Source organism: Gossypium arboreum, chromosome 11, assembly GCF_025698485.1.
Source record: "Gossypium arboreum isolate Shixiya-1 chromosome 11, ASM2569848v2, whole genome shotgun sequence".
Classification (NCBI taxonomy): Eukaryota; Viridiplantae; Streptophyta; class Magnoliopsida; order Malvales; family Malvaceae; genus Gossypium; species Gossypium arboreum.
The window spans coordinates 22,908,133-22,934,923 of NC_069080.1; the positions used below are offsets into that span (position 1 = coordinate 22,908,133).

At 33.1% G+C, this 26,791-nt stretch overlaps 1 protein-coding gene across 1 annotated transcript; it reads left to right on the plus strand.

The window, feature by feature from the left end:
• The first annotated feature begins 19,290 nt into the window (after positions 1-19,290).
• On the plus strand, positions 19,291-24,766 carry LOC108473873 (uncharacterized). Its single transcript, XM_017775671.2, has 5 exons — positions 19,291-20,055; positions 22,559-22,595; positions 23,071-23,307; positions 23,392-23,439; positions 24,158-24,766. Exons 1-5 carry the CDS (start codon positions 19,751-19,753, stop codon positions 24,557-24,559), a joined length of 1,029 nt encoding a protein of 342 aa, XP_017631160.1. The 5' UTR covers positions 19,291-19,750; the 3' UTR covers positions 24,560-24,766.
• Positions 24,767-26,791: the final 2,025 nt, after the last annotated feature.

A 26,791-nucleotide genomic window follows, 5' to 3' on the forward strand; every position in this document is an offset into this window, starting at 1 on the left:
TTATTTGTTTGCATACCTGTGCTTCAGCTATGAAAGCATCTGTAACGCCAAAATGCGGGTAAGTGCAAGCTACCAGAATTTCCCCATTTTCATTTCTAGCTAAAACACCCGAAATAGGAATATTGGTATTAGTATTGAAAGAAGCATCATAGTTTAGCTTTATGTTTCCTATGTCTGGAGATACCCAAATCTCTTATCTAGGAATGAATGAGGAAGGACTTAACCCCTCAAAGGCTTTTATTTCCATGAGATAACCCTTAATGAATACCACTAGTTCCGGTATATTTGGCGTAATACCATCATGAACGAACCTATTCCAAGCATGCCAGATTGCCCAGTAAGCAATCACAAGTACCTTCTTTTCCTTATCATCCAACTGATTAAAACCCATTACTAGTCATTGTTTATAATTTGAATATTGTGACACATGTAACATCCTTTGTAACAGCTCGTTTTCAGTGAAATTGGAACAGTAGTTTTGAGACCACAAATCTAACGTCAAAATAATTATTTTATTATTATTTTGAGGTTTAAAACATGATAGTATGATTGTATAAAAATTTCATTGAGAAATTTTAACGTTTGCATGCTTAATTCGATAAAAAGAACTAAATCGTGTAAAGTGCAAAATTTGTGTTTGAGTAGCTAAATGTATTAAATAGCTATAGAACCTTAAAGTATAAGTCCTTATGTGGTTATTAACCCATTAGTGAGATATTGGAGGATGTTTTCTTGGCATTTTGTGTAAATATAAATGTTTTTAACGGTAAATTAGTAAAAAGATAATTAATTTTAAAATAAATAAAACCAAAACAAAGCTTTCATCTTTTATTTCCGATCTCAACCGAATGTAGGAGAAAAGCCTAGCCATTTTTGAGCTTGAAGTTTCAGCCATCTTCATCTTTGTCAAATTGATCAAGAAAAGCCACATTAGGAATTAGATCGGGGGAAAAACAAAGTAGTAGATTGATCGGTCGATTTTCTCTATATTAATTCGAGGTAAGTTCGTATGTTAATAAGCATTAAAGTAATTGTGTTTTAAATATTTTATTATTGCATTCTTGATGAATACGACTTCACGAAAATATTTGATGAAGATTTGGCAACGTATGAAATCCCGGTTGAACCTTAGGAATAGATAGGATACAAATGACATGTCATTAGGGGTTACTGTGTTTTGGGTGCTAGTTCATACGTTCTATCGGTGGCTGAGTTTTTTGACCTATGTTGCGGTTACTCGATAGCTTGTGTGAGCAGCACTGTGTAGTTACGACTTGACCGACAGCTTGTGTGAGCAGACCCAGTGATAGCTCGAAAGTAAGCATCTATATGAGATATGAGATAGAGGTGGTTTTAACCACATATTTGGCACTTAGTGTGTGAGAATCTTTAGTATCCGATAGTATTCCAAATGGTTCAACAGGTAAAGAAGATGGTACGAGGATATAAGAGATGATACGAACCAGTTCAAGTATTTGTGAAAAGTATGACGAGTAATTCATAGTTGATGTATTCATACATGACTAACAAGGTTATAATTAAGTGCTAACCTTTGGATTGATTGAAACTTACCTTTGTTTACTTATGTTTCTTTAAATTGTGAATGAATGGTAAGTTGTACTTATTATCCATATGAGCTTACTAAGCTTAATAACTTACTCTGTTTACTTTTTTGTGTTTTATAGTGATTTCGAAGCTTGCTTGGATTGGAAGTTATCAGAGATCTCATCACACTATCCAACCGTTGTTTTGGTACTTTTGAACTTTGTGTATTTTGGTTATATGGCATGTATAGGTCTTTTGGCTAAGGTAGCCTTTATGTCTTGATGAATTTTGGTCATTTGAATTGGCTAGTAAGTAATCATATATTTTGAAATGTATATATGTATATATGGTCTTGTGAATTGTGGTGTATAGTTATTATATGAATGACTTTCTTGTGAAATTGAGTTTTGGTACCAAATGGTTGGAATTGAGATGAAATTTCATGCTAAATTCTAGGCACAATGTCTCATATATGCATTTGACCATTTAGGTAGCTTTTGGAGGTGATATTTGCATGTTATATAAAGGCCAATTGTGATGCCTAAGAGCACTTAGATTAATGGTAATGAAGTTGTATGTTTCAAATTTGAATTTTGGTTAATTTGAATGCTTATTGATGATATGGTCATATGCTATTTGATGTGTTTAGGTTAATGCAAATTTGGGTGAGAAAAATGGCTTGGAAAATAGTGTATTTTTGTCCATACGGGCAGAGACACGGGCGTGTATCTCAGCCGTGTGTGACACAAGGTCAAGTGACACGACCGTGTGTCCCCTGATACTTTTTTAGAAACCAAATCAGTAGCTTCATATGGCCTAGCACACGATTTGGCACATGGGTGTGTGAGGCCACTTTGAAGGGTACACGACCTGACACACGGGCTTGTGGTCTGGCCGTGTGACCCAAGTCAGTGGGTAACACCTCTTAACCCCAAACCGTCGCTGAAATAGGGTTATGAGGTATTAGCAAACATATCAGACAACTTACAAAATAATTCACAAATAAAATAACATTCATAGTATAATTTAATAGTTAAGTCCCAATAATAGATGCTCGAAGCCAAAACGTAAATTAAAAGTGAAACGGAACATGTTCGAATTCTCCGGAAATTTTTCGCAATTTTTTTTATTATAAAATTTTGACAGTATTTCTGCTTATTTTTCCATAAAACCCCCTGCAAACATCAAACCCAAAACAATCCAATATTAATACTCCAACCAATGATTAGGTATTGTAATGGCCTAAATTCAAAATTATCGGAACAGTGGTTTCGTAACCACAAATCCGATTTAAAGAGAAATTTATTTCAATATTTTTGCATGAAAATTGATATGATAGGAAAATCGTATGAAAATATTGATAGAAAAATTTTACCAATTTAGTGGTTAGTTAGAAAAAGAAATTATTGAATAAATTGGGTAAAAACAAGGTATCGAGACCTCTATCTCGTAAAACTGAGTCGAAAATAATTTTATAAATATTTATGAAAATTTAGTAATGTGGTATTAAAATTTCGTTAGGAAATTTTAATGTTTGGGTAGTCATTAAATGAAAAGGACTAAATTGTAATAGGTGTAAAAGTTGCTAGAATGATTAAATAGCTTAAAAGTCTAATGAGAAAGGATTTAAAAGGAAATTTGACCCAAACGTTATTTGGGCTGGACGGCAAGGGTATGAAATCAGCAGAAAAATTGATAAATTAAGGGTAAAATTGGAATATTGCAAAATTAACTAAATAAAACTAGGACTAAATAGGAAATATCTAGATTTCTCTTCATTTCTCTTCAATTCCAGCAACTAAAAACGCCATAGGAGGGTTCTCTAAGCTGGTATTTCATAATTTTTGCACCAAGTGAGTTAATACTTGCCTTTTTCTTGTAATTTTTGTGTTTCTAAGACTTTTACAACTAGGTCCTACTATTAAATTCATTAGTTTTTGATTTCATGGATGAAATGGAAAGTCACCATGGTTGAGTGCTGTAAGTTTATGATGAAATAGAATGAAATTAAAGCTTTAATTTGTTTATGAGATGATTTTATTAGGTAATTTCAATAGAAATTGATTTTTAGGACCTAATTGTGAAAATGCTTGGAATTAAAGTCTATTGCTGAAATTCTGATTCCTAAAGGTTGCAAACTAGTTTAAGGTGATATAATAAAATGTTAATTGAGAAAAATCAGCTCAATTGTGAGGCTAATTGAGTAGGGACGAAATTATCATTTATTAAAAGCTTAGGGGAAAAATGGTAATAAACAGCTTGCACAAAAACAGTTTGGACAGCAGCAGTAGACTAACTTTGAAAAATCACCATAAATTTTAGAAATCAAATTAGAAGATGAAAAAAATATGGCATTAAATCTTATTGAGTCTAGTTTCTCATAGAAGAAATAGTGTAAGCAATGGATTTGTAAATTTTGAGATATAATTAATTTTGTGAGACAAGGTCAGAATGAATTCGGGTTCCCCTGTTCTGACTTTGAAAAATCATAAAAAATTTAAGAAAAAAAATTATGGGATTAAATTTATATTTATATAATCCTTAATGAGTCTATTTTTAATAGAAACAATCGAGAACATTATTTGAATTCTGTATGAAGAGATAATTAATTTTTAGTGAAGAAGGGTCAGAACTGTCGACAGCAGAACAGGGGTGACTTTAAAGAATAAACTGTACTTATTGGCTAAACTAAAAATTCTGAAAATTTTATGGTAAAAATATATATGAGTCTAGTTTCAGGGAAAATTAACGGATCTTAATTTGGAGTTCCGTAGCTCAAGTTATAAATAATTTAGTGACTATGACTCAAGTAGACAGCTTTGAATGAACTATAAATAATAGTTGAATTATAGAGAATGTTGCATATGAACATGAAATGTATTAAATTGATAATTAAATTTATTTATTTAGATCCGGAAGATTCAAATACGAAGCTAGATCGAGGAAAGGAAAAAGTTTGGGATTAGTAGATTTTTATTGTTTACAAACAAGTATCAAGGTAAGTTTGTGTAACTTGAATTAGATTCTTAAATGCTTGAGATTGTATGTTATTTATGTGAAAATGATTTGAATGTTCATTGTATGAAAATTTATGAAACATTGATATATTTGATAAAATGGGAAGAAATCTCAGTTGAATGAAAGGAAAATTCGATGGATCTCTGAAAAGGAATTGACGGTAAAAAGGATCTAGCCCGGACGGGTGATCCTATCTTGATATAGCCCTCCTGAAGAATATGTGTAAAATGGATTTAGCTCGGACGGGTAATCCGAATTAGGGTCTGAATTTAACCTGGACTGGTAATTCAGATCCAAGCTCATTAGAGTAATTGTCGTTGTAAGGGATTTAGCCTGGATTGGTAATCCCGACAATACTCTATGAGTTTATATTGCGAGGATTTAGCTTTGGATTGGTAATCCCGCTGCAAGGTTGAGGTTCGCGGGAGTGTGCTCTCTGAAATGGAAAAGTACGCACATGAATATGAATTGACGGACCCGAAATTGTACACTAAAAGTGTACCTCTGAAAATCCATCGAAAATTCCAAAAAATTCAACGGGATAAATATGGAAAAATAATAAGGGAATGAAAATTATGGTATTGATGAGCTCATCAATCATGGTATATATTATTGATATATGGAAATTATTGGACTAACGTGAATGTGGAGTTTGTGCATGTTAGGGTAATAATGCATTGAATGGATATATGAATATTTATTGCATTGTATTGAAAATATTAGGTAAGTATAATTCTTGTTACATGAGCTTACTAAGCACAAAGTGCTTACCCCGTTTCCTTTTTCCCTGTTTTGTAGTGTTAAAAGCTCGGAGGTTGGATTTGGTCGGAGACACATCACACTATTAACCTCAGGATTTCGGTATATAAAGAAACTTTATTTTGGAAATCAATGGCATGTATAAGCTAATAAAGTAAATAATTCTGTGAAATGAATGTAGAGTTAGGAAATGAATGTAGAGTTAGCCATTGGTATGGTTAACAAACCTGATTTTGGGTATGTGATGATGTTATTTTATAAATATGCATGAATTTATCTTGAAAATATGTTAAATTGGATTGGTTGATATTGATTGTTTTTGGTTTAAAATTTCAGGGAATGTTAGATATCTATAAAGGGGCTATATTGAATATAAAAAAAAAATTTAATTCGTAAACTCCGGTAATGCCTCGTACCTTATTCCGGCAATGAATACGGGTAGGGGTATTACAGGTATACTCCAATCGTCCAATTTTATCAAAATAATAATTTAAAACTTTAGTTTAAACAAAATAACATGTTAGTATATATGTATAATTAATAACTTTTATTTCATTTCAATTATTTAGTACTAAATTTACCATTTCATAACTTTATATCATATTCATAATCCAAAACATTATAATCATTTATATACAACCAAAATCATTTAACTTAAATGCATATACATAATTCATATTCAACTACCTAGTACATGCCACTTAACAAAAGGAAGAAATACATCACCAAAATCTTCTTATTGGAGTCGGGTTTGTTTTAGATGCTGGACCGGATCCAAAACTCTAATGACCTGCGCACGGAAACAACCGTACGCTGAGTATTTCATACTCAGTGGTATTACTATAAATCAAAACTATTTAACATTAATAAATTACAAACATCAACCATAAACTTTATAATCTTTTAAACTAATTATATATAATTATATTACATCATAACTCTTAAATTCATATTTCATTTTTCACATACTAACTCAATTCATAATTTAACTCATACATTCTTTCTCATACTTTTCAATAGTGCCAAAACAATTAATCTCATTTTTAAAATTTCATTTCAATTATTTACCCTATTAACAAGGCTCGGACTCTGACAGATACGCGGATTCCACTCAAACACACCAGAATATCTAGCCCAAACACACCTGGAATATTTTAAATCCTCCGTAACACACCAGTATAATATAGCCTCCCAAACACACCAATATATTATATCCTCCCAAACACACCAATAAGGCATTAAATGCCTCTTCGGATAAACCGAAGTATATAATAACAGAAACATCTTCTTGGTCGAACTACAAATCTCATCATCACATCACAAATCCAATGGCATGCCATTTGTATCAAATTTAGTCTGACAAGTTAATAGGGTATTATTTTACTTTTCCAATTTCAATTTCATTTACACAAAAATTTTCAATACTCAATCAATTCAAACATCAATTATCTTAATTCATATACAAATTAATTTTCACACATACTCACATTTAATTTCAAATATAATACTTACCTTATCTTAATTATTCCATAACTATAAATTTAATATACATTTAATAAATAGTTTGAGTTATAGTAATACAAACCCGGAATACGAGTTTACTCCTCAACGATCTTTTCTTTTCCTTTAGATGCCGATGCCTCGTTTTCCTTGTTAGCTACAAAAATAAAAATAATAATAACAATTTACATTATTAATTACAACATTAATTTAAATAATTAATTAAATTTCTATTCAATTTATGCCTAATTTTAAATTTAATCCTAATTGACTCTTTTATTTGTTTCATTTATTTCATACTTCAATTCTATTCATTTTTCTTCCATATTCATCCTAACTATCAAGTATTCATAATATAACCCTAATTTAAAATTTATTTTAATTTAATCCTCTAATACAAAACTTTTAGCTTACTTTACAATGTAATCCTTTTACTAATTCTTACTTAAAATTTATTCAATTAAATCCCTAATTTATCTTTTTCTTCAACATGAACTTTGTTTAAAAGCTTATAAACTTTCAAACTATCAAATTAATTTCATCAAAACCTTATTTTAAGACTTCTAAAACATCAAATTTAAAAGAAAATGACTAAATTTAGCTTGCCAAACAAGCTTGAAACTTTAAAATCCAATTTTCCCCTTTTATTTTCTTTCCCTTTTATTCCCCTGTTTCGAATGCTCTCTGTTTCTTATTCTGTTTGCTGGCTTTTGTTTCTTTTTCCTTTACTTTCGTTTTATTCTATTTACTTTTATTTATTTATTTATTTTATTTGTTTTATATTAATAATTTAATTCTAATTATCTATTACTTTAATATTAAGTAAACAAATTATTTTATAAAAATGTACTAATATTCTTATTACAATTATCATTATTCAATTAATTTATTATACAAAAATCATATAATTTAATTATTTAATTTAATAAATATCTTTAACTTAAATAATAAGTAATTTAATTATTTATGTTACAATTGTAATAATATGATTTTTACACATGTATAAATTGTATTAATTGTAGACCATACATTTGTCTTAATCTAATTAATTTATCAAATAAAAATCTTATAATATAATAATTTAATTAATAATTAATAAATATCTTTTACTTATTATTTAAGAAAATATACATATATTTTACAATTGTATAAATACTAACATTACACATGTATTTTATCATATCCACACAATTGGCATAAATTTATTTGATAATATAATATCATTATAATTTAATTATCATAAATTCATATTATATAAATTATATTTATATATCATTAATTATATAATTTAAAACAAATAAAAGCTTAGATTTTATTCTCTTATGCCGCCTCAACTATAGCAAATTGGCTTAATTCCATTTTAGTCCTTTTTACTTTTTATTGTTTTATAATTCAACTTTTATCTTTAATTCAATTTAATTTCTTTTTTTCTATTTTCTCCAATATTAAACTAAATTCACCTAATTAAAACGTAATTAGACACGCTATTAGACTTATAAATATTTCTACTAATTATTTATGAATCTAATTCACTAAGACGGAGACCTAATGATGTACTTTTTCGATACCCGTGAATTTTGGGTCATTACACAGTGAGTTACACGGGGTCAGACACGGGCTGGGACACGGCCATGTGATCCCATTTCAAATGTCCATACGGCCTGTGACACAGGAGTGTCTCATGGCCGTGTGAAACACATAGCTTGGTCACACGGGCGTGTGTCCCCTACAGTTTGAAAATTTTCCATGTTTTTCTAAAAATTTCTTAAGTACTCCATTTAATCCCGAACCACTTCTAATGCTTGTTTTAAGCCTTGAGGGCTCGTGTTACGAACTATATGAATGAATTTGAATGGTTTTTGTTTTGAATGATAATTGTTTATGAAATGTTTGATTTTATAAGTTATAAGTCTGGTAATGCTTCGTAACCCTGTTTCGGCGTCGGATACGAGTTAATGGTGTTACATCATTGTTTTCAAAGAGGCTAGTGTTTGTTTGAGACAACACACGACCTCAAAAGGTGGTTCACATATTCTTCAGTTTCTATGCATAGAGGGCATAATTCATCAACATGCATCATACGTTTAGATAAATTCTTGAATGTAGGTAGAAAGTTATGTATAAGTCTTTAGAATGTAATTTTGATTTACCTTGGAAGATGTAAAGCCTATAGTATTGTAAATAGCATTGTAATTAGATTAGGTAAATCCATAGACTAGGAAGTCCTAGCATGTAATTCTTGGTCAAGCAACAACTTGTAACCACTATTTGGAGCATACTCACATGATCTTTCATATCGTCAGGCCAACATATCTAGACAGTCCATTTGTGTTAGTGGAATCATCAACACCTCCTTAGCTTGGTTGCTCTTAAGAATGGCCTTAACGCGGTCTTCAATCTAGGTACAAATATCAAAATTGATTAGTTGTGAGACAGTATTTTGACACTGTATTTTCCTATTCCCTGGCCCAGTAATCCAAGTATTGTTCCAGATGTTTACACTATTACCCGTGCCAATTCTCCAACCAATTCTTATTTCAATCAGGCCTCTTACACTTAAAATACTCCTCTAGGTAAAAGAAGCATAAGATCCTAACCTTGCTGGCATGAAATCTGATTGAGGAAAATATCTAGCTTTTAAAACTTTTGCCAATAAACAATCACCATGGGTAACAATATGCCAACACTGCTTGGCCAATAATGCTATGTTGAACTTGGATAAATCACAAAAACCCAACCCTCCTTTCGCTCTCAATAAACAAAATGGGTGCCATACAAACCAATGTATACCTTGAAGCGTCTTATTATTCTGCCACCAAAATTTATTAAGAATGTTTTTTGACTGGGTACAAAGTGTATTCGGAAAAAAAAACATTGCATAGCATAGACGGGTAGAGCTTGCAATACGGATTTTATAAAAACCTCTTTCCTACCTATGGATAGAAATATTATACCCTAACCTTCCACCTTCTTACTAAAACGATCCAAATAATGAGAAAACGCTTACTTTTTACTTCTACCAACCATCATCGACAATCCCAAATACTTCTCGGGGTTTTTCAAAATCCGAAAGCCCAACAGCCTCCCCACAACATCTCAGACATTCAAATCTATATTAACTCCAAAATAAAAAAGAAATTTTTCATAGTTGTCCTTTTGTCTCGAAGCTTTTTCATATTCAGAAATGATCTGTTTTATATTTTGAGCTCTTTCCTTTGAAACATCACCAAATAAAACACAACCATCTACAAAGAAGATGTGATTTATTGGTAGTCTCTCCCTTCTTATACACGCCCCCTTTATTCGCCTTACCACTTTTGCTTCATTAAGAATTGTCGAAAACCTCTCAACACACAATTAAAACAAGTATGGACTAAGGAATCACCTTGACGCAAACCCCACGAAGGGAAAAAAAGAGTCACTAATGCTGCCATTACCCCGATCGTATAAGAAACAAAGGAAACAGATCTTATAATCAGCCTCACCCAATTTTTATGAAAACCCAAGTGTACCATTATCCCTACTACAAAGTCTCATTCAACTCTATCGTACGCTTTGCTCATGTCGAGCTTAAGCGCAAAATTTCCTAGTTTACCTAATCTCTTCACTTTGAGTGAGTGCAATATTTTATATGCAACAAGGACATTATTTGAATTTACTTGTTAGGAATAAAATCTCCTTGAGCTTCATCAACACACTCTCTCAACAGATCACTTATTATGTTCACTATTACCCTGGTAATAATCTTATATAACACATTGCATAAACTAATAGGCCTAACTATGTCATATTGCAAGGATTATTTACCTTCGAAATCAAAATAATATGAGTCCTATTGATTTCGTCGATAGTAATTTCCCCACGAAGAACCACAAGGCAATAGTTTGTAACATCATTACCTACGACATGTCAATATTTTTGATAAAATAAAGTAGGGTTCCTATTAATCCCTGATGCTTTAAGAGGCAACATAGATTTAACAGCAACCCACACTTTTTCAGGTAGAAAAGGTTGTAGCAAATCCACATTCATCTCTAGTGCCACCTTTCTTTAGATGTTGGCATAAATCCCAAAAGCATCCCCTTCGTCTGAGACCGTGAAAAATTCCATGAAATACTTAGAGGCAATCTTCAGAACCTCTTCCTCGTTAGTTACCCATTCCCTTTCAATGCCAACAATCCTATTCTGCTTCCTTCGACCACAAGCTACCTTATAAAAAAAGTGGTATTCTTGTCTCTAGTCGAAAGCCAGTTAACTTAGGCTTTCAGTTCCTAAAACAGTTCATCCTTATCATCTTCCAAATTTAGCCCAATTTGGATATCTGTCAATTCGATAAGGATATCATCATCAAGCTCCTTAATATAAAACTCATTTATTCTAAGTTCTAGCCTTTGTTTATTAGCTACTCTGCTTCTTTTAACCCAACGACTCCAATTTCGTAATGTTTTCCCAAAACCATTTAATTTAATCGGTAAAGCATCCGTAGAAATGACTAGTAATTGTAAATTTTTTTCTCACACGAATCCTCTAAACACTAATTTGCATCAAAATGAAATTGACCCTGACCCATTTGCAGCCAACTTTGTCGACTAATTGTGTTTATCACAATCGGATAGTGATCAAATAACGAGTGCGTCCAATGTGTGACAAAGTAATCTGGAAATAAACTACACCAAGTTGGATTTGCCACACCTCTATCAAGTCTTTCTCTAATATTGGTTGCTGCAAATCTACCCCTCTCCATGTGAACCTACGCCCTATGAACCTTAGATCACTCAAATAGCAATCTCGTAACATAATTTTGAAAGCCTCTATATTTTTTTTTAGATGCAATCTACCACCTCCCTTTTCAAAAGAATAAGCTATCTTATTGAAATCACCAGCTACTAACCACAGAATAGGCTGATTCTAATCCAACTGACGAATCAGATTCTATGAAATACTCCTTAACCATTCCTCAAGATTACCATAAAAACCCGTGAAGCGTCATACTACTCTTTCCTGATCATTATGAATACAACATCGATATGATATTAAGAATAACTACGTAGATTAACTGTACAATTCTATCTCCATCCTAGTAACAATCCTTCTTTAAAACTCATTGCTCCCACATCAATACCATTTGCATAACTACATTTCCTCCTAACAATCTCCATCTTTTACGCATTGATTTTTATTTCCATTAGAAATAAAATCTGGGGACATATTTCTCTCTACTTATTCTTAAGACGACATAGTTCCCATAGCCTCCCCAAACCATGAACATTTCAGCTTACGATTTTTATTGCATCTGGCTGCTTTACATAGCAGAGCTAGCCAATCGAATATAACCATATTCCGATACACCATTATTGCCTTTAATTTTATCGGTGGGAACCTCCCCCACCACTCTATGTCGTTTCTTCCCTTCAACGTATTGGATGGAATATTCTTCCCCATTTGAACCTATTTCTATATGCCCAAGATTAGTAGGTCCACCTCCATTCACATTAGTATCCAAGTGAGATACACCCATCCTATCCCTAACCGATTGGTATATGGTAGACTCCACTAATTCTAAATTATGATTGGGATACAAATTGGTAGCATTATCCCCAAAATTATGCCTTAACTGTCTCCTTTCCTTATCCACCCTTTGACTCATGGAACCATTTGATTCCCATAACCATTGAATCACCATCGATGAGCCTCTTTTAAATAGTTCTCACAAAGAGATATCCCATCCAAATTGGATTTTTTCCAGATTGATTTGTGTAACATCCCGAAATAGGGCCTAGTCAAAATAGTGGTTTCGGGACTACAAATCCAACATCAAAATACTTATTTTATGATTATTATAAGGCCTAGAATATGAGTATATACATATGTTAAAGTTTCATGAAGAAATTCTTTGAGGAAGGTGTTCAATTAAAAATTAGGGACTAAATTGAATAAATAACAAAACTTGAATTCTAGAAGCAATTTGTATGAAATTGCTTTGGGTTATGAATTAGAAGGTCTTTGAGACCAATTGCCCAAATTCTAAGTTTTTGGACAAAAATGGACTTACATGGATGAAATTTTAAAGAAAGAGCATAAGGGTATTTTGGTCATTTGGTATTTTAATGAAATAAAATTGGAAAAATCAAGCCAAAATCAGCCCATTCTCTTCCTTGTCCAGCCGAAACTTCAAGGGTTTCCATAGCTAGGGTTTTAAAGCTTTCCAAGCTTAATAGTAAGTGCTCCCAAGCCTCGTTTTTCATGTTTTTTGTATTTTTGAAATCCCGATAGCTTGCTCTTTCCATTTCTACCCATATTTCATGCTAGGGTTCATGTTTAAAAATTTACCCATGCATGAGTTATTTGTATTTTGATGGATTATGGAGGAATATGAAAGATGAATGTGTGTTAAACATCTTTTCCTAGTTGATTTTCATGAAAAAACCCTTATAGGGTCTATTTTGAAAAAGATGTAAATGTGTTGTAGAAATGAGAAAATAATGGAAAATTGGGCTACAATAAGAAGGAAAAGTGTTCGGTTAGGCTTGGGTAAGATAAAAAGTGCATGTGTTTTATTATACGAGCCTAGGGACTAAATAGTAAAAATGTCAAAGGTTAGGGGCAAATGGTCATTTGGATCAGGGTAGATATTAAACTTGTAATACATAATGTGGGGTATTAATAATATAATTTTGTTGTTATAGACTCCGAGGAACAAATTTCGGAGGTCGATTGAGGTAAACGCAAGGTTTCGGAATAACCGAAACACAACTCCAAAAAGAATACCAGGTAAGTTCTGATAACTTAAAGTAAACTTCTAATATGCATAATTGAATGATTATGAATGCATGATGATTGCATTTATTATTAGTATGAAATATCATAGAAATGCCTATTTGATGGTAACATGAGAAAAATGTCTCGGTTGAGGTTAACAAAGGGAATTCGATGGATAAACCCTGATTGATATGTGTAACGAGATCTTGCATGTGTTACAGTAAGGATTTAGTCCGGATGAGTAATCCGTGATATCAAGTATGAAAAGGATCTATCCCAGACGGGTATTCCTTGAATGATCAAGCCTCTCGAAGAATATGTGTGCATTATGGATTTAGCCCGGACGGGTAATCCAATTAGGGTCTGAATTTAGCCTGGACTGGTAATTCAGATCTGAGCTCATTAAGGATGTTTGTTGCTATAAGGGATTTAACCTGGATTGGTAATCCCGGCATCACTTTATGAGTTCATGAAATGGGGGATTTAGCCCGGACTGATAATCCCCCATAAGATGTGAGGTTTACGAGAGTGCATATATGGAATGATCATTCGTATGAATTGACAGTTATTGGGTATTCCATCGAGATTTCCTAAAAACTCAACGAGATTAACATAGGATGTTTTTGTAAATGAGACGTTGAATGATGAGCTCATCGAGTTAAATTATAAGATGCTTGGTTATGTTACTAACTCATTGATTGAGTTGACGTAATAGGGAACTATTTTATACTTGTTGATTTCCTTATCTATAATGGATGCATATTAATTAATTGGTAAGTTTACTTTTCAGTTATTCGAGCTTACTAAGCATGCAAATGCTTATCTCTCTCTTTTTCCCTGTCTTACAGAGCTCGATGACTCTTAAGGACTGGAAGAAAATTGGAGAGTCAATACACTATCAACTAGACAAGCTTTGGTACAGAGACTTTGTTTATTTTTTTCAATGGCATGTATAGTATTTTTGAGTATTTTGTTATATGTGTCATTTGATTTGCCAAATGAAAGCATGTAAAAATATGTTTATTTCTTTGTATATGGCCACAAAAATTGGCTTAATTGAAGTAGGCTATAACTTACAAATTTATGTATGGTTTTATTTACAAGTGATGGGTTGTTACCAATTGGCAATGAGTCACATGAACGAGCTAATTTCGGATGAATTAAAGTGATATGGGAACCCATAAACACTAAATAAGAAATAACCTATCTTGTATGAAACCAAGGATATGAGGTTTCCATACAATTAGTTTTATCAAGATTATTTTTAAGTGTATAATTGTGTTTTCTTTCAAACTTGGTAACTGCTAAACACAAGTAGTAGAAAGGGGTGACTAAAGGCTTGGAAAATAGCCTATTAGAGTCCACATGGTTAGACACACGGCTCCCTCCCATGGGTGTATGCTATGGCTGTTTAGCTCAAAGTTGTGCACGGGTAGGCCACACGGGCGTGCACTAAAGCTGTGTTAAAAAGACAGTATCGTTCATGGGCAGGTACCACGAGTGTGTGCCATGGCCGTGTTGATAAGTCAGTATTACCCACAGCTGAAGGGCATGGGCGTGCCCCAAGCCACATGGGCGTGTGAACCTACACGGCCCATCTACACGGGCGTGTGACACCTTATGGTAAGGAAAATTTTCTAAGGAGCCCAAGATTTATCAAATGTGCCCAAATTTGTCCCGCACTGCCTCTAGGTATGTTATAGGCCTCGAAGGCCTATATAAGGGACGAGTTGTTGGATGAAAAGCTTAAAATTTGAGTAAAGCTTGGTGACCCAATTTAGTATGCTTCAAAATGTAAAGTCCTGGTAATGCCTCGAACCCTATCCCGGCGTTGGGTACGGGTGAGGGGTGTTACAATTTGCACCCTCAATGGACCAAAGCTCTCCCTATGCCCAAGTCTTTCATATTGAAACCGAGCATAAACTGTTCGACTAACGCCTAATAGAATTTTCTTCTTGTACTTTAATAGAAGGCAAACATCCAACTAGACCTTAATCTGCATAAATCTTTTTGTAGCCGACAAAGAAATCTTTGTATCATATTCAAGAAAACTACCTAGAAACACTCATAACTGCCGCACCATAACTTCTAACATTAGACTCAGAGGCAGATCATGAGTTTGTACCCAGAACTCAGCGGAAAATATTGGCAACGTGATAGGGTCCTCCTCTAGTTAGATCATATGCAGCAAAAATAAATGATTGTTAAAGAACCATGGTGTTCCCTCCAAAACACATTGCACATCCATTTCATAAAAAAAAATAAAATAAAACTCGCTTTTCTCTTAGATCTTTAATAAAAACTCCACCAATAAGGTGCCATAAATCAACCAAAGTATTTCTTAACGAGGGGAAATGCACCACGCTATCTGCTAGGCAACACCCCACTAAACAGAACTTGAACTCCTCTTCTGTATCACAAACGCTTCATCCTCCCCATCAACAAGTGTCAGATTCGCTAACTCGTCTTCTATAGCCCTCACCTAAAAGCTTAGAGAAATTATGTTAAAAGACAAACTAAAATTAGCGTAATGGTATAGATTAAGCCAACATTTTATAGTTGAGCTCCTCTAGATCTAATGGTATAAATTGAATTACATCAACGGTTAAGATTAGTGCCTATCTACAATATGAGATTCCTAAGGGATTTAAACTCTATACATCTTTATCCCTTAAGATTTACAATAATTACCTTGACAACATTAGTTTTACTAGAGTGTTTCATTAGGCTACTAAGGCTTCAAGTAGATGAGTTTCTCCATATGTTTCACGAATCGAGCCAATTGAAGTGGGCCAAATGAGCCCTATTTAATTAGTTAACCTTCTTGGGACGCTTTATGTGCATTTGTCACAGGTTTTGATCTGTGGCCTGTGACATTCTCCCTTATTCATTCTCACAATGCCCTCGTCGCGTCCTTGGAATGACACTGGTTTGGCTCGTCTTAGAACTACCTCAATGCCTCGGTTGATGCCCAATTTGTCTCTCTATCAGATAGTTTCGCTCGTCGTAACATTTGCCTCAGCTTATGTCTCCACCGTCACCTAGCTCAAATTATATTTCTCTCTTGTACATTTCATTTGCAAGAGTCTACCGCTCTTACTTGTCCCCATCATGACTTGCCTCGATCGGATAATAGGAGAGAAGTTATGAATATAGTGGATATATATAATGGTAATTTACTAGAAGTTACACTCATGTAACTTATTTTAGCAAAGGGAATGTTACATACAAACTTAAGTGCAAGTGCACGGTTTAGTCAATGAGAAGAGGGAAAGACAAAAAAATAGTTACGTTCTAGTGAAATGTTAAGAAGTAAAATTATTAATAATATTCTTATATGAGCTTTTAAGCCACGCTCTCCAAGACATTCCAGCTATGGGGCAAACCAACGAATCCTGCTAATCTTCTCAACATAAAGTGATCCTACAAGAAACAATATTTTCAGATACTACTATTAATAGAAACATTAATAACAAAAAAATGAGTATCTATATTTTACCTCTTGCATGAGATTTGTTTTTATGAAAATGAATTCTCATGCATAAAAAAATAATACGGTGAGAATGATAACGAAAATTTTATTGAATGGAAAAGAAAAACAAAAAGAATATTAAAGATTACTAATAAATGCAACATTTAAAAACAAGAAGCTATTCGTCTAACCTACATTATATGGGCTTGAGTGTCTATATCGACAGGAGCGAAGCTAGAAAATTTTTTTTAGGGAGGGCCGAAATGAAAATTTAATTTTTAATAGTCTATATCTTTATAATTTTTAAAAGATTAAATTAAATTTTCATAATTTTAGGGGTAAAGTGTAATTTTATATTTACTAATTTAAATTTTAAAATTTTTAAAGGACCAAAATAATAATTTTTATTTTAAGAGAGATCGGGGTCCCTTGTCAGTCCCCTGGATTCACCTCTGTGTATCGAGATAGGTAAGTATTTAATATAGATATGTTCAAAATTTATAAATTTATTTTCATATTTTGAAAATTCTTGAACAGTATCTTAGATATGTGTCTAACACTAAAAGGAAGCTCTATTAAAACTTAAACAACAATGCTAATTAAACTTTTAATCAAACATATAAAATTGACAAATTTTAAAACATGACAATATCAAAATTCTGCCATTACAAACTAATCCCAAGATTTCACTGACCACCATCTTATGTTACTTATATTTGGGTTAAAGTGTGAGAGGCAAATATGTCTATTAAAAATTTTCTAAATATTTTACTGTATTTGGAGAACTTTTAAAGATTATATTTAGATATATATGTATTTGATACTAGTGTAAAATATGAATATTAAATGGAAGTGTGAAACACGAGACTATAAAAAGAAATATAATTGGACTGTCTCCACTGTCAATATTCGTTATTGATATAAAATCGAGATAAACATGGTAAAAGGGTTTGGTTCCTTAAATAGCACTAAGCAGTAAGTACCACTGATTTAAATAGCAATCTTAAATAATGCAATAATGTGGCCAGGTTTTGACTCTCTCCGCTGCTAATATTCATTATCAAATTTCTTGGAATTTTACTATCCACAAAACAATAATGCTGGAAGTAATTACACTTCATATTTATTGTGTCTATAATCAACTTAAATTATTCTTTCATAATGAATTTAAAGCTTTAATCTTTGTTTATGAAATAAAATATATTTTATGATTATTCATTTATTTTTTTGAAGAGTACTTACGACAAGAGAATTATTTATTGTTACCAATAGTATTAAATTGCAATTTAAATACATAAAAAAAGTGAGTGTTAAAGATGATAAAAAAATACATATACTTCAATCATAAGTGAGACCAACAGAATTGAAATTAGGTTGAAAAGAAAGGGTTGAAGCAATGGCTGATGTCTTCATCTTCTTTCTGCATTTTGGTACGGTCAAGTGTTAAAAAGTCGCAAATGGAATTGGGCAACTAGTGTGGGGTACATTACATTTGATGAGAAGACTTTGGATATGATAATAAAGGGAATCTCCAACATGAATAATAAAAATGATATAAAGAAGAAAAGCAAGTTGTTTTTGGGTTGAAACATGGAAACTAGACCTATGACGCCTGGCCCAATAAGTCCGACCTTTTTGGACCATGTTTTTGACTGAAATCTCCGGTTTAAGTTTAAAACCTCCCTGTGTTTGGTGAAACTATTAGTCCATTAAATTTAGAGTAGAGTAGGGTTTAATGGTTAGTTTGGATAAGTGGTGGAGTGTGATGTAACATGTTTAGTTTATTTTTTATCTTACGTTATAGTAATATTATCGTATTTAATTTTATCGTCACTGCTATTTTTTACACTAATTGTAAATAAACGTATTATCTATCTAAACCTATCCTACGAGAACCAAAATCTTTTTAACATTGTTTTATAAGTCAAAATGGAGTTTTATTACTTCAAACAAACCAATTATTCGTTGAAGGTTAGTTTATATTTTTAATCTTCAACCGTTTGGTAAGTAGAAGTCATAACAATGTAGTTAAATTTAGTTAATTTAGGTCTTTATCTATAGGAAATATTTAAAATTCAAGAAAATGTAAATTATAAATATAATAGTCATAAATATTTTTCAAATCGAATTTCAGATATATATTTTATTTAGTCTAAATTATGAAAACATATTCTCAAACATAGCAGAAGAGAACATCAATATTTAATTTTAATTATTTATTTGAATTTATTAAAATAAAAGTGATCCATGCAAAGCGGCCATCATTCTAGCGAAGTGACTAAAGATCCAAAGAGATACATACATACATGCCATGTGCATATCATTTGTCAAAGTCGCCGTCAGGCGACCCTTCCTATACCCACGCTCACGCTCACGCCCACGCGCCTTCCTGCTTTTTCCTACCTCCCTTTTAATGGATAAAATCCCATTTAGCTGACATTTCCCAGCTCTCAAAACATTTAAAGAAACTTCGCTTCGTTACGGCAGCTCCCGTCTCAACGCGCCTCCATTACCATTCCACGCGCCACCTTTTTCGTTTTCATTTTCCTTCTCTTTCATTTTCCTTCTATCTTAAATGAAATGAAAAAGATCTGAAGGAGATTGGAAGTTGGTGATTAAGATTTGAGGTTTCTGAGGAGGGTGACTTATTTTGGTAATTTTAATGAAGGATGAACAACGTTTGGTGCTAAGAAGAAGATGGGAGGAGTAACGTCTTCGATTGCCGCGAAATTTGCGTTCTTCCCGCCAAATCCGCCGTCATATAGAGTGCTAGAGGACGAGTTATGCGCTGGTCAGCTTTACATACCAGAGGTACCGAGGAGGGACAGTGTCAACGTCTTGAAGCTACGCACGCGCCGCGGGAACGACATCGTCGCCGTCCATATAAAACACCCCAAGGCTTCCGCTACTCTCTTGTATTCTCATGGAAATGCCGCTGATTTAGGACAAATGTTTGAGCTTTTCGTCGAGTTGTGTAATCGCTTGCGGGTTAATCTTATGGGGTATTTTTATTTTCTTTCATAATTTTTGCAACATATAGAACATGATATTTTAAGTTGGCTTCCTAGGCTTTTACTGTTTTAATTGTATTAGAGTTCTTTTAGCTTAGTAAAGTAGTTCGTTGGGGTTTGGTCTGATTTGCTTGTGATTTTGGGGGATTTAGGGTTCTATAAGTGTTGGAAAATTCTGGTGAAGTGGAACTTGCTTGCCTCATGTTCAGCTGTATTATTGAGGTTGAAGCTAGTTAGGGGAAGAACAGAGATTCTGGTTATCAGTAAGTGAAAGTTATGCTGATTATGGTATGTTGTAAGATTGAGCTAATGGTTTTACTTTAATTGGCTTCATTTGTGCAGTCTAGAGAGAGAGAATAAAAAAAAATATAGGAGAAAGAGAGACTTGGTCAAAGAGTTACTGGTGAAGGCGATGTTGTTGAGTTAAAGTTTCTTAGGAGTGACCGGTTATTTGTTCTCCTTTCCTTCTATTGTTTCTTCAATGTGCGGAATTTTGCAATATTATTGAGCATGGATACTGTTCAAACATGATTTAAATACTCTGGGATATATATATTTTTTTTCTGTTTACTGATCGTGGACTGAAGGCAATGTTGAAGAAGATGGTTTATGGCAGGGTCATATTAGTTACGGTTACTTGCTTGTTATTGAGAAGCTTTATGTTATTGGTTATACATTTTTGCAAATAGTGCTTCGATGTTAATGCCGAAGACCTAAGGACAGTGACATGCAGGCAATGTTGTTAAAGAAAAAAGAAAAACTGTAGGCACATGATTAGAATGTTCGAGAAGTGTGTAGTTCTTTAACTGGATGTTCTGTTTCTATAGAATATAGGTCACACCTTCATAATAGCCCTATGTTACTATTGAGGCATTATGACTAACTGAAGAGACATTTCTCAAGTTTTGAATATTCTAGCTTTTATTTTATGCTTCTGAATACTATTAGGGATGCTTAAATTTATTGTGTCCTATTGTAGACTGTGGAACAATGCAATCTTGACTTCCTTTGATTATTAGGTTCTATTATGCTGCTGCATTATTTTCCTATAAATTCCCATGTTTATGAATTATTCTGCTTCTGTTCCTTCCTTCTCTGCCATTACCACATCCAGAACTTTTATTCTATATTTACCATCAATCCTTGAAGTTGATGGGATCTTCTCATTGTTGCTTATCTATGTTCATTTGGAAAAGCTAGATATTTAGTAACTCGGACTGCAGTATGAGTATGATGAGCATAGTGTTTGTCATGCCAGTGGACAAAAATGTAAATGGAGGTAGGTTTGTTTGTGTAATTAGGTGGTCACATGTAAGTTTTTACTACGACTTAAAGATATACTACAGAATTTATTGATGACATATAACTGGGATAAAGTGCTAAAAGAGAAGGAAACATTATCTTTTTAAGGTCAAATTTAGGATCCCATGCAACTAGCTCAAGCCATACTGTCTGTACAGTTGATTGGTCAGGGTGCAAAATTGGGATCAAGCGAAAGAAAAGAGAAGGAAACATTCTCCTTTTTAAGGTCAAATTTCTTGTTTGTGTAGTTGATTGGTCAGAGTACAACTCCATGCTGTTTGGGCGGACTGCAAAGTTGTAGCAACTAAATTATTATCACCTAACCTCCAAAGTGATGACTGATAATTATTAATTATGTTATTTCAGTTATGTTAGATTATGTTATGCAAATGTATGAACAATGCAAATAATAATATTTGCTAGCTTTTCTTACTGACTTAATAATCAATCACTTCTGTAAGGAAGTTCTTTTAGGCCCTGTTTCTACTTCTAGAAAATGATTTATAAGAAGTTTTTCAGCGGTAGTTTAGTGTTTTAGGGCTGTAATTGCTGTACTGTCAAGTTGGATCTTTGAATGTTGCCTTATGGTAACTATTAACTCTGATATGGTAACTCAAATTTCTTTGTGACTTAAGCTGATATGCGTCCTCTTGTTCTTATAAATAACAAGGTTGGCAGCTTGGAAATGATTGTCTTCTGTCTGTTGTCAAACTTCTGATGTTTGTTGTAGGTGCTCTCCATAACTATGTAAACAGCCAGGAAGGTTTTAAAAATTAAAAAGCAAGCTTAATGCTTCCTTGTAGATAAAATTTTTCCAAGAGAAAACTAGAAAAGTTTGCTTTCAAAGCAGGCACTGACTTTGCATTATCTATTGAACTTAAATAACTGAGCATATTATTCTCCTGTGGAGACTTTTGTAGAAGAAACTGATCAAGGGAGTCTTCAATCCTTAGATGTATAGCGCATTCCAAAGTTTTGTGAATTATAATGCAAAAAGGAACTTTTAGATATCTTATCCTATAAATTATTCTTGGGATTGTTTTTAGACATGACATGATTGTACAGATAATTAGAGTTCCTGAAAAGAAAATGTTTTATCATCTTTTTGCTTGATAGGTCTATTTTAGTCTAGCCATTTATCATATATATATTCATTTGTTTTCTGTTCCTAATGTCACTCATTCTTTTCTAGGTATGATTATTCTGGCTATGGACAATCAACTGGAAAGGTAGGTCTCTTTGCTTCTCTTCTCTAGTTGCCAATTTCAGGAGCAAAAGTTGCCTTTATTCATATTAGCTGTAGCAATTCAACTATCATAATGGGCATTTTAAATAATTACACAGTTATCTTTCGGCCAATCCTTTCCTCCTTTTCCGCTAATAGAACAGTGTTCATTTTATTGCAATAGTTTTGCTCTGAGTGTAATAAGCCTGTTGGGCAGTTTTTCTTTATTATATAATATCTAAATGTATTGGTTGATAGAAATGTTTTCAGGCTTCTATTTTTAATCCTTAATTTTGATATCTTACACACTAGTTAAATTCTTGCTAGTACTGTCGGGCTCTCTCATTAATTGGCTATGTTCAATGTGTATCAAGATTTGAGCAGTCATGTCATTCTGATTTATTGTACATAATGAACGAACATCTTACTGCTTGCTAAAAACTTGTATTCTAATAGTCACCTTCTTTTATTTGAAACAGCCAACAGAGTGTAATACATATGCAGACATAGATGCAGCTTATAAGTGCCTTAAGGAAGAGTATGGAGTTAAAGATGAACAGTTAATATTGTATGGTCAGTCAGTTGGTAGTGGACCTACAGTTGATCTTGCTTCTCGTTTGCCGAACTTGAGAGGCGTTGTTCTTCATAGCCCAATTTTGTCTGGCATGAGAGTATTGTACCCTGTCAAAAGGACATACTGGTTTGACATTTATAAGGTAAGTCTGCATTTTTCACTGTTTTTATATTTTCTTTTGTCTTGTTGACCTTCATTACCGATTTTTTCCCATTCTAATTTTCAGAATATTGACAAAATTGGAGCAGTGAACTGTCAGGTTTTGGTAATTCATGTAAGTATCACTTCCATTGTTTCCTCTTCATCTTGTTTCATCACCATTATCTCCCTTCTCTTTCTCTAGCCTCTGTTTATCTGACACGTTAATATTTGTTATATGGTTCTGGTAATTAAGTATTTCAGCAGTGTTTGGCATTTTTTACACAAAGAACCTATTTGGTTTCAAGAAAATTCAATCTTGACAAAAACATCCCGGGTCATTTATCAATCAAAATACTTGCTCTAAATGAATATTCATACACGTTCAAGTGCTTTAGCTTAATCACTCTAGATTGTTATATTGTTCTGGCTATAAATAGATTATTGAGATTCTGATGTTAAATTAATGAACTTAACAGCATTTTCTGCTAGTACCAATTTCATTTTAGAGTTTGCAATGAATTAATTTATCTTTTAGCACTTCGTATTGTGCCATACATTTAGGTTTCAAGAATTTAAGACCATTAAGAAACAGAGTGAATGTGTGTGTGACTGGAGAGAAACAGATAAATTTGAGCCTTTTTGGGTCTTTGAACCCCGCACTAGAGCTGTTCGATATAGTTCTCGTTTTTCCTTTACATTATCAATTTAGGGTGAGTAGAGACCATGGTTAGCTTTGAGCCTTTGACAAGTTAGGTCATCTACATGTCATGGACCAGCATACAGGTCGTGACATCCAAGGAAAGCTTGCACTAGTTTCCTTTTTTTATATTTAATTCATTTTCTGTTGGCAGGGGACAGCTGATGAAGTGGTTGATTGTTCCCATGGTAAACAGCTTTGGGAGCTTTGCAAGAATAAGTACGATCCTTTATGGGTAAACGGAGGAGGACATTGCAATCTGGAGCTCTACCCAGAATTCATTAGACATTTGAAGAAATTTGTACTGTCTCTACATAAATCAAAAGCAGCCACAAATGGTTCTGAAAAAATAGCGGTGAACTCTGACAATCAGACAAAACCACCTGATGGTGGAACTTCGGATACTTTTAAACTGGATGCTGACCTTCCAGAAGTTTCTAGAAACAGCTTAGATAGTCGACTGGAGAAGTCTAAGAAGTCAAATAAGCCTGAGAAGTCTCGAATGAGCACAGACCGTGTTGATAGGTTTAGACGAAAAAAGGGCTTAGTTTGGTGATTACTTACACAAAGAACATGTTAAAAATAAAAAAAGCATGCAGATGTATCCTGTTTGAGGTAATTTACTCCTTTTTTAATCTTGAGCTTTTGTAATGTTTTGAGAATGAGTGTGTGATGATTCTCATAAAATGTTATAATTTTTCTGTATGTATCTTTCAGATCAAACAAAGTGGAATTCAAGTTTTAAAAAATCTTTCATTATAAATCCATATCTGTGAAATCAAACAGTCCGAATCTGAATGAAAATATACTGGTTTTGGGCTATGTATTCGTGTGTTTCTTTTTCGTATTGGCAGAACATTACTGTGTTGAAATTTTAAACACCAACATGATGATCGTTGTGTGTATTTTTTATTATCTTCTTTTTTCTTAAACATAATCTAGTATGATGGATTAAACAATGACCCTATCACTGCTCAAAAGTCAAAACAGTCCAAGAATGTGCCGTGGCGTAGCTTAAAATTCTCCAGCTTTCTTTTCATAATTTGGACATTAAATCGAGTTAATCGATTTTGTCTAGTTAATTCGGTACCGATGGTTATCAGTTGCACTAGAGCTTAAATAGTTAGTGAAATCTTTTAGGTGCAGTCGCATTGCTATGTTCAATGTTTGTGCTTAGAATTGAAAGTTTTTAGAATTGGACTAATGGTTGAATCGGTTAGGTTATTGATTTGATTGGTTTGATTAATTTGTACGGCTTGATTAAAAAATTGTTTAAAAAATAAAAAAATCGATTCAATTGGTTTGTATTGATTCACAAATCAACTGGTCTAATGTTCCCCTTTAGATTGATTCTCAATTTCTAGTCAAACCAATTGATCTGATTCGATTCAAACAACCTGGGTGAGAATAGAAAAATATATACTCAAAAGGATAAGATGGAATCCAAAGAAGCCTTGGTAAAATAAAATAAAACAGTCAATTGTTGAGGATAACTTCCCGAAAAAGGTTTGAAACGGATTGATATTATCCTTGGGATAGGTTTTGTTTCTCGATTTTTCTTAGAGCTCAAGTTCTTCAAAAGACAGTGGATTCATAGAGTGATAGTGCCTAGTTAGACGTTTGATAGGGCGCTTTTCTTTTTGTTGAGGGGAGGTCAATTTCATCGAAAGCAATTTCAAAAGTATAATCTACCGAGCCCAAGTGGTTGTATTTTTACCCAATACTTTCTTATATGCTATATAGCATATGTTTAGATCTCACTAAACACAAATATGTTCCTTGATAGGTAATTACGCATAACACACATAGTTTGCTTTCTCAAGCATCCGATGAAGTGCTTACACTATATAAAATCATCTCCTCTTCAAGCATTCGACCTCTTGGTAGAGTCAAAAGGCAACCCTCCTCTCATAGGGGACAATATTAACCCATTAAGGGGTAAGTTGATTTCCTAAAGGGACACTTCGTAGGTTTTTCTCGAACAAGTCACTATCAAGTAGAAGTGTTTATGAACTAGGTCAAGCCCAAGCTTGATTTCATAAAATTTCAAAGTCTAAGCTTGACTTGATCCGCCCAAATGGCCTATTCATTCTTTAAAAAAAAAACAATAAAACAATATTTAGGAATGATAGATTATATTTGTTTGAAGGTATAACAAGAGAGATGATTAATAAGAACATTAAAACAAATATCATAATCAACTTGATCAACCACAAACTAGAACTCTTACTTCCAAAATGATCATTTCATTTAAAGTGACATAACAATGATAGATTATACTTGTTTACGAATAAATAATAGATAATGTAAGCTCAAAGCAATCATATTTTAATATTGTAACAACTAATCAAAGAAAAAGACAAGTGCTGGACATCAGATATGATCGTCTAATTCTAAAAAGTCCGAGTGAGGAGTTCATTATTAGTGGTTTTTGTCCATCTCCAGGTCAAGATTGGATCCTAGATTTTAAGGTGTTTACTCAACTTTGCCACTGTTACTCTGTTTTATGACTGCCCATTTTCCATCTCATCCAGTCTTGGACACTTCCCTTGCAAGTAATAGCAAATAATATCAAATCCAGAGTGATGTTCAGCAATTGTCAATGTTCCCATTCTTAAAACTTCCTTGGAAAGACATACCAATCACGCCTTTGATTTGAAAGGAGCCCTGGAAACAGGATTCGTGGTGCAATGGAAGGAGGATTCAAATGCATGTGGGAACTGCATTGCTTCCGGTGGAGCCTGCGGTTTCATGGGACAGCAAACATTCTGCTACTGCCCATTTGGAT

Bases quoted from the DNA above. Each gene is read 5' to 3' on its own strand.
- LOC108473873 (XM_017775671.2), top strand. From the start codon at position 19,751: ATGGGAGGAGTAACGTCTTCGATTGCCGCGAAATTTGCGTTCTTCCCG. The intron at 20,056-22,558 runs GTATTTTTATTT...ATTCTTTTCTAG, and splicing joins TTGCGGGTTAATCTTATGGG to GTATGATTATTCTGGCTATG. The intron at 22,596-23,070 runs GTAGGTCTCTTT...TATTTGAAACAG, and splicing joins ATGGACAATCAACTGGAAAG to CCAACAGAGTGTAATACATA.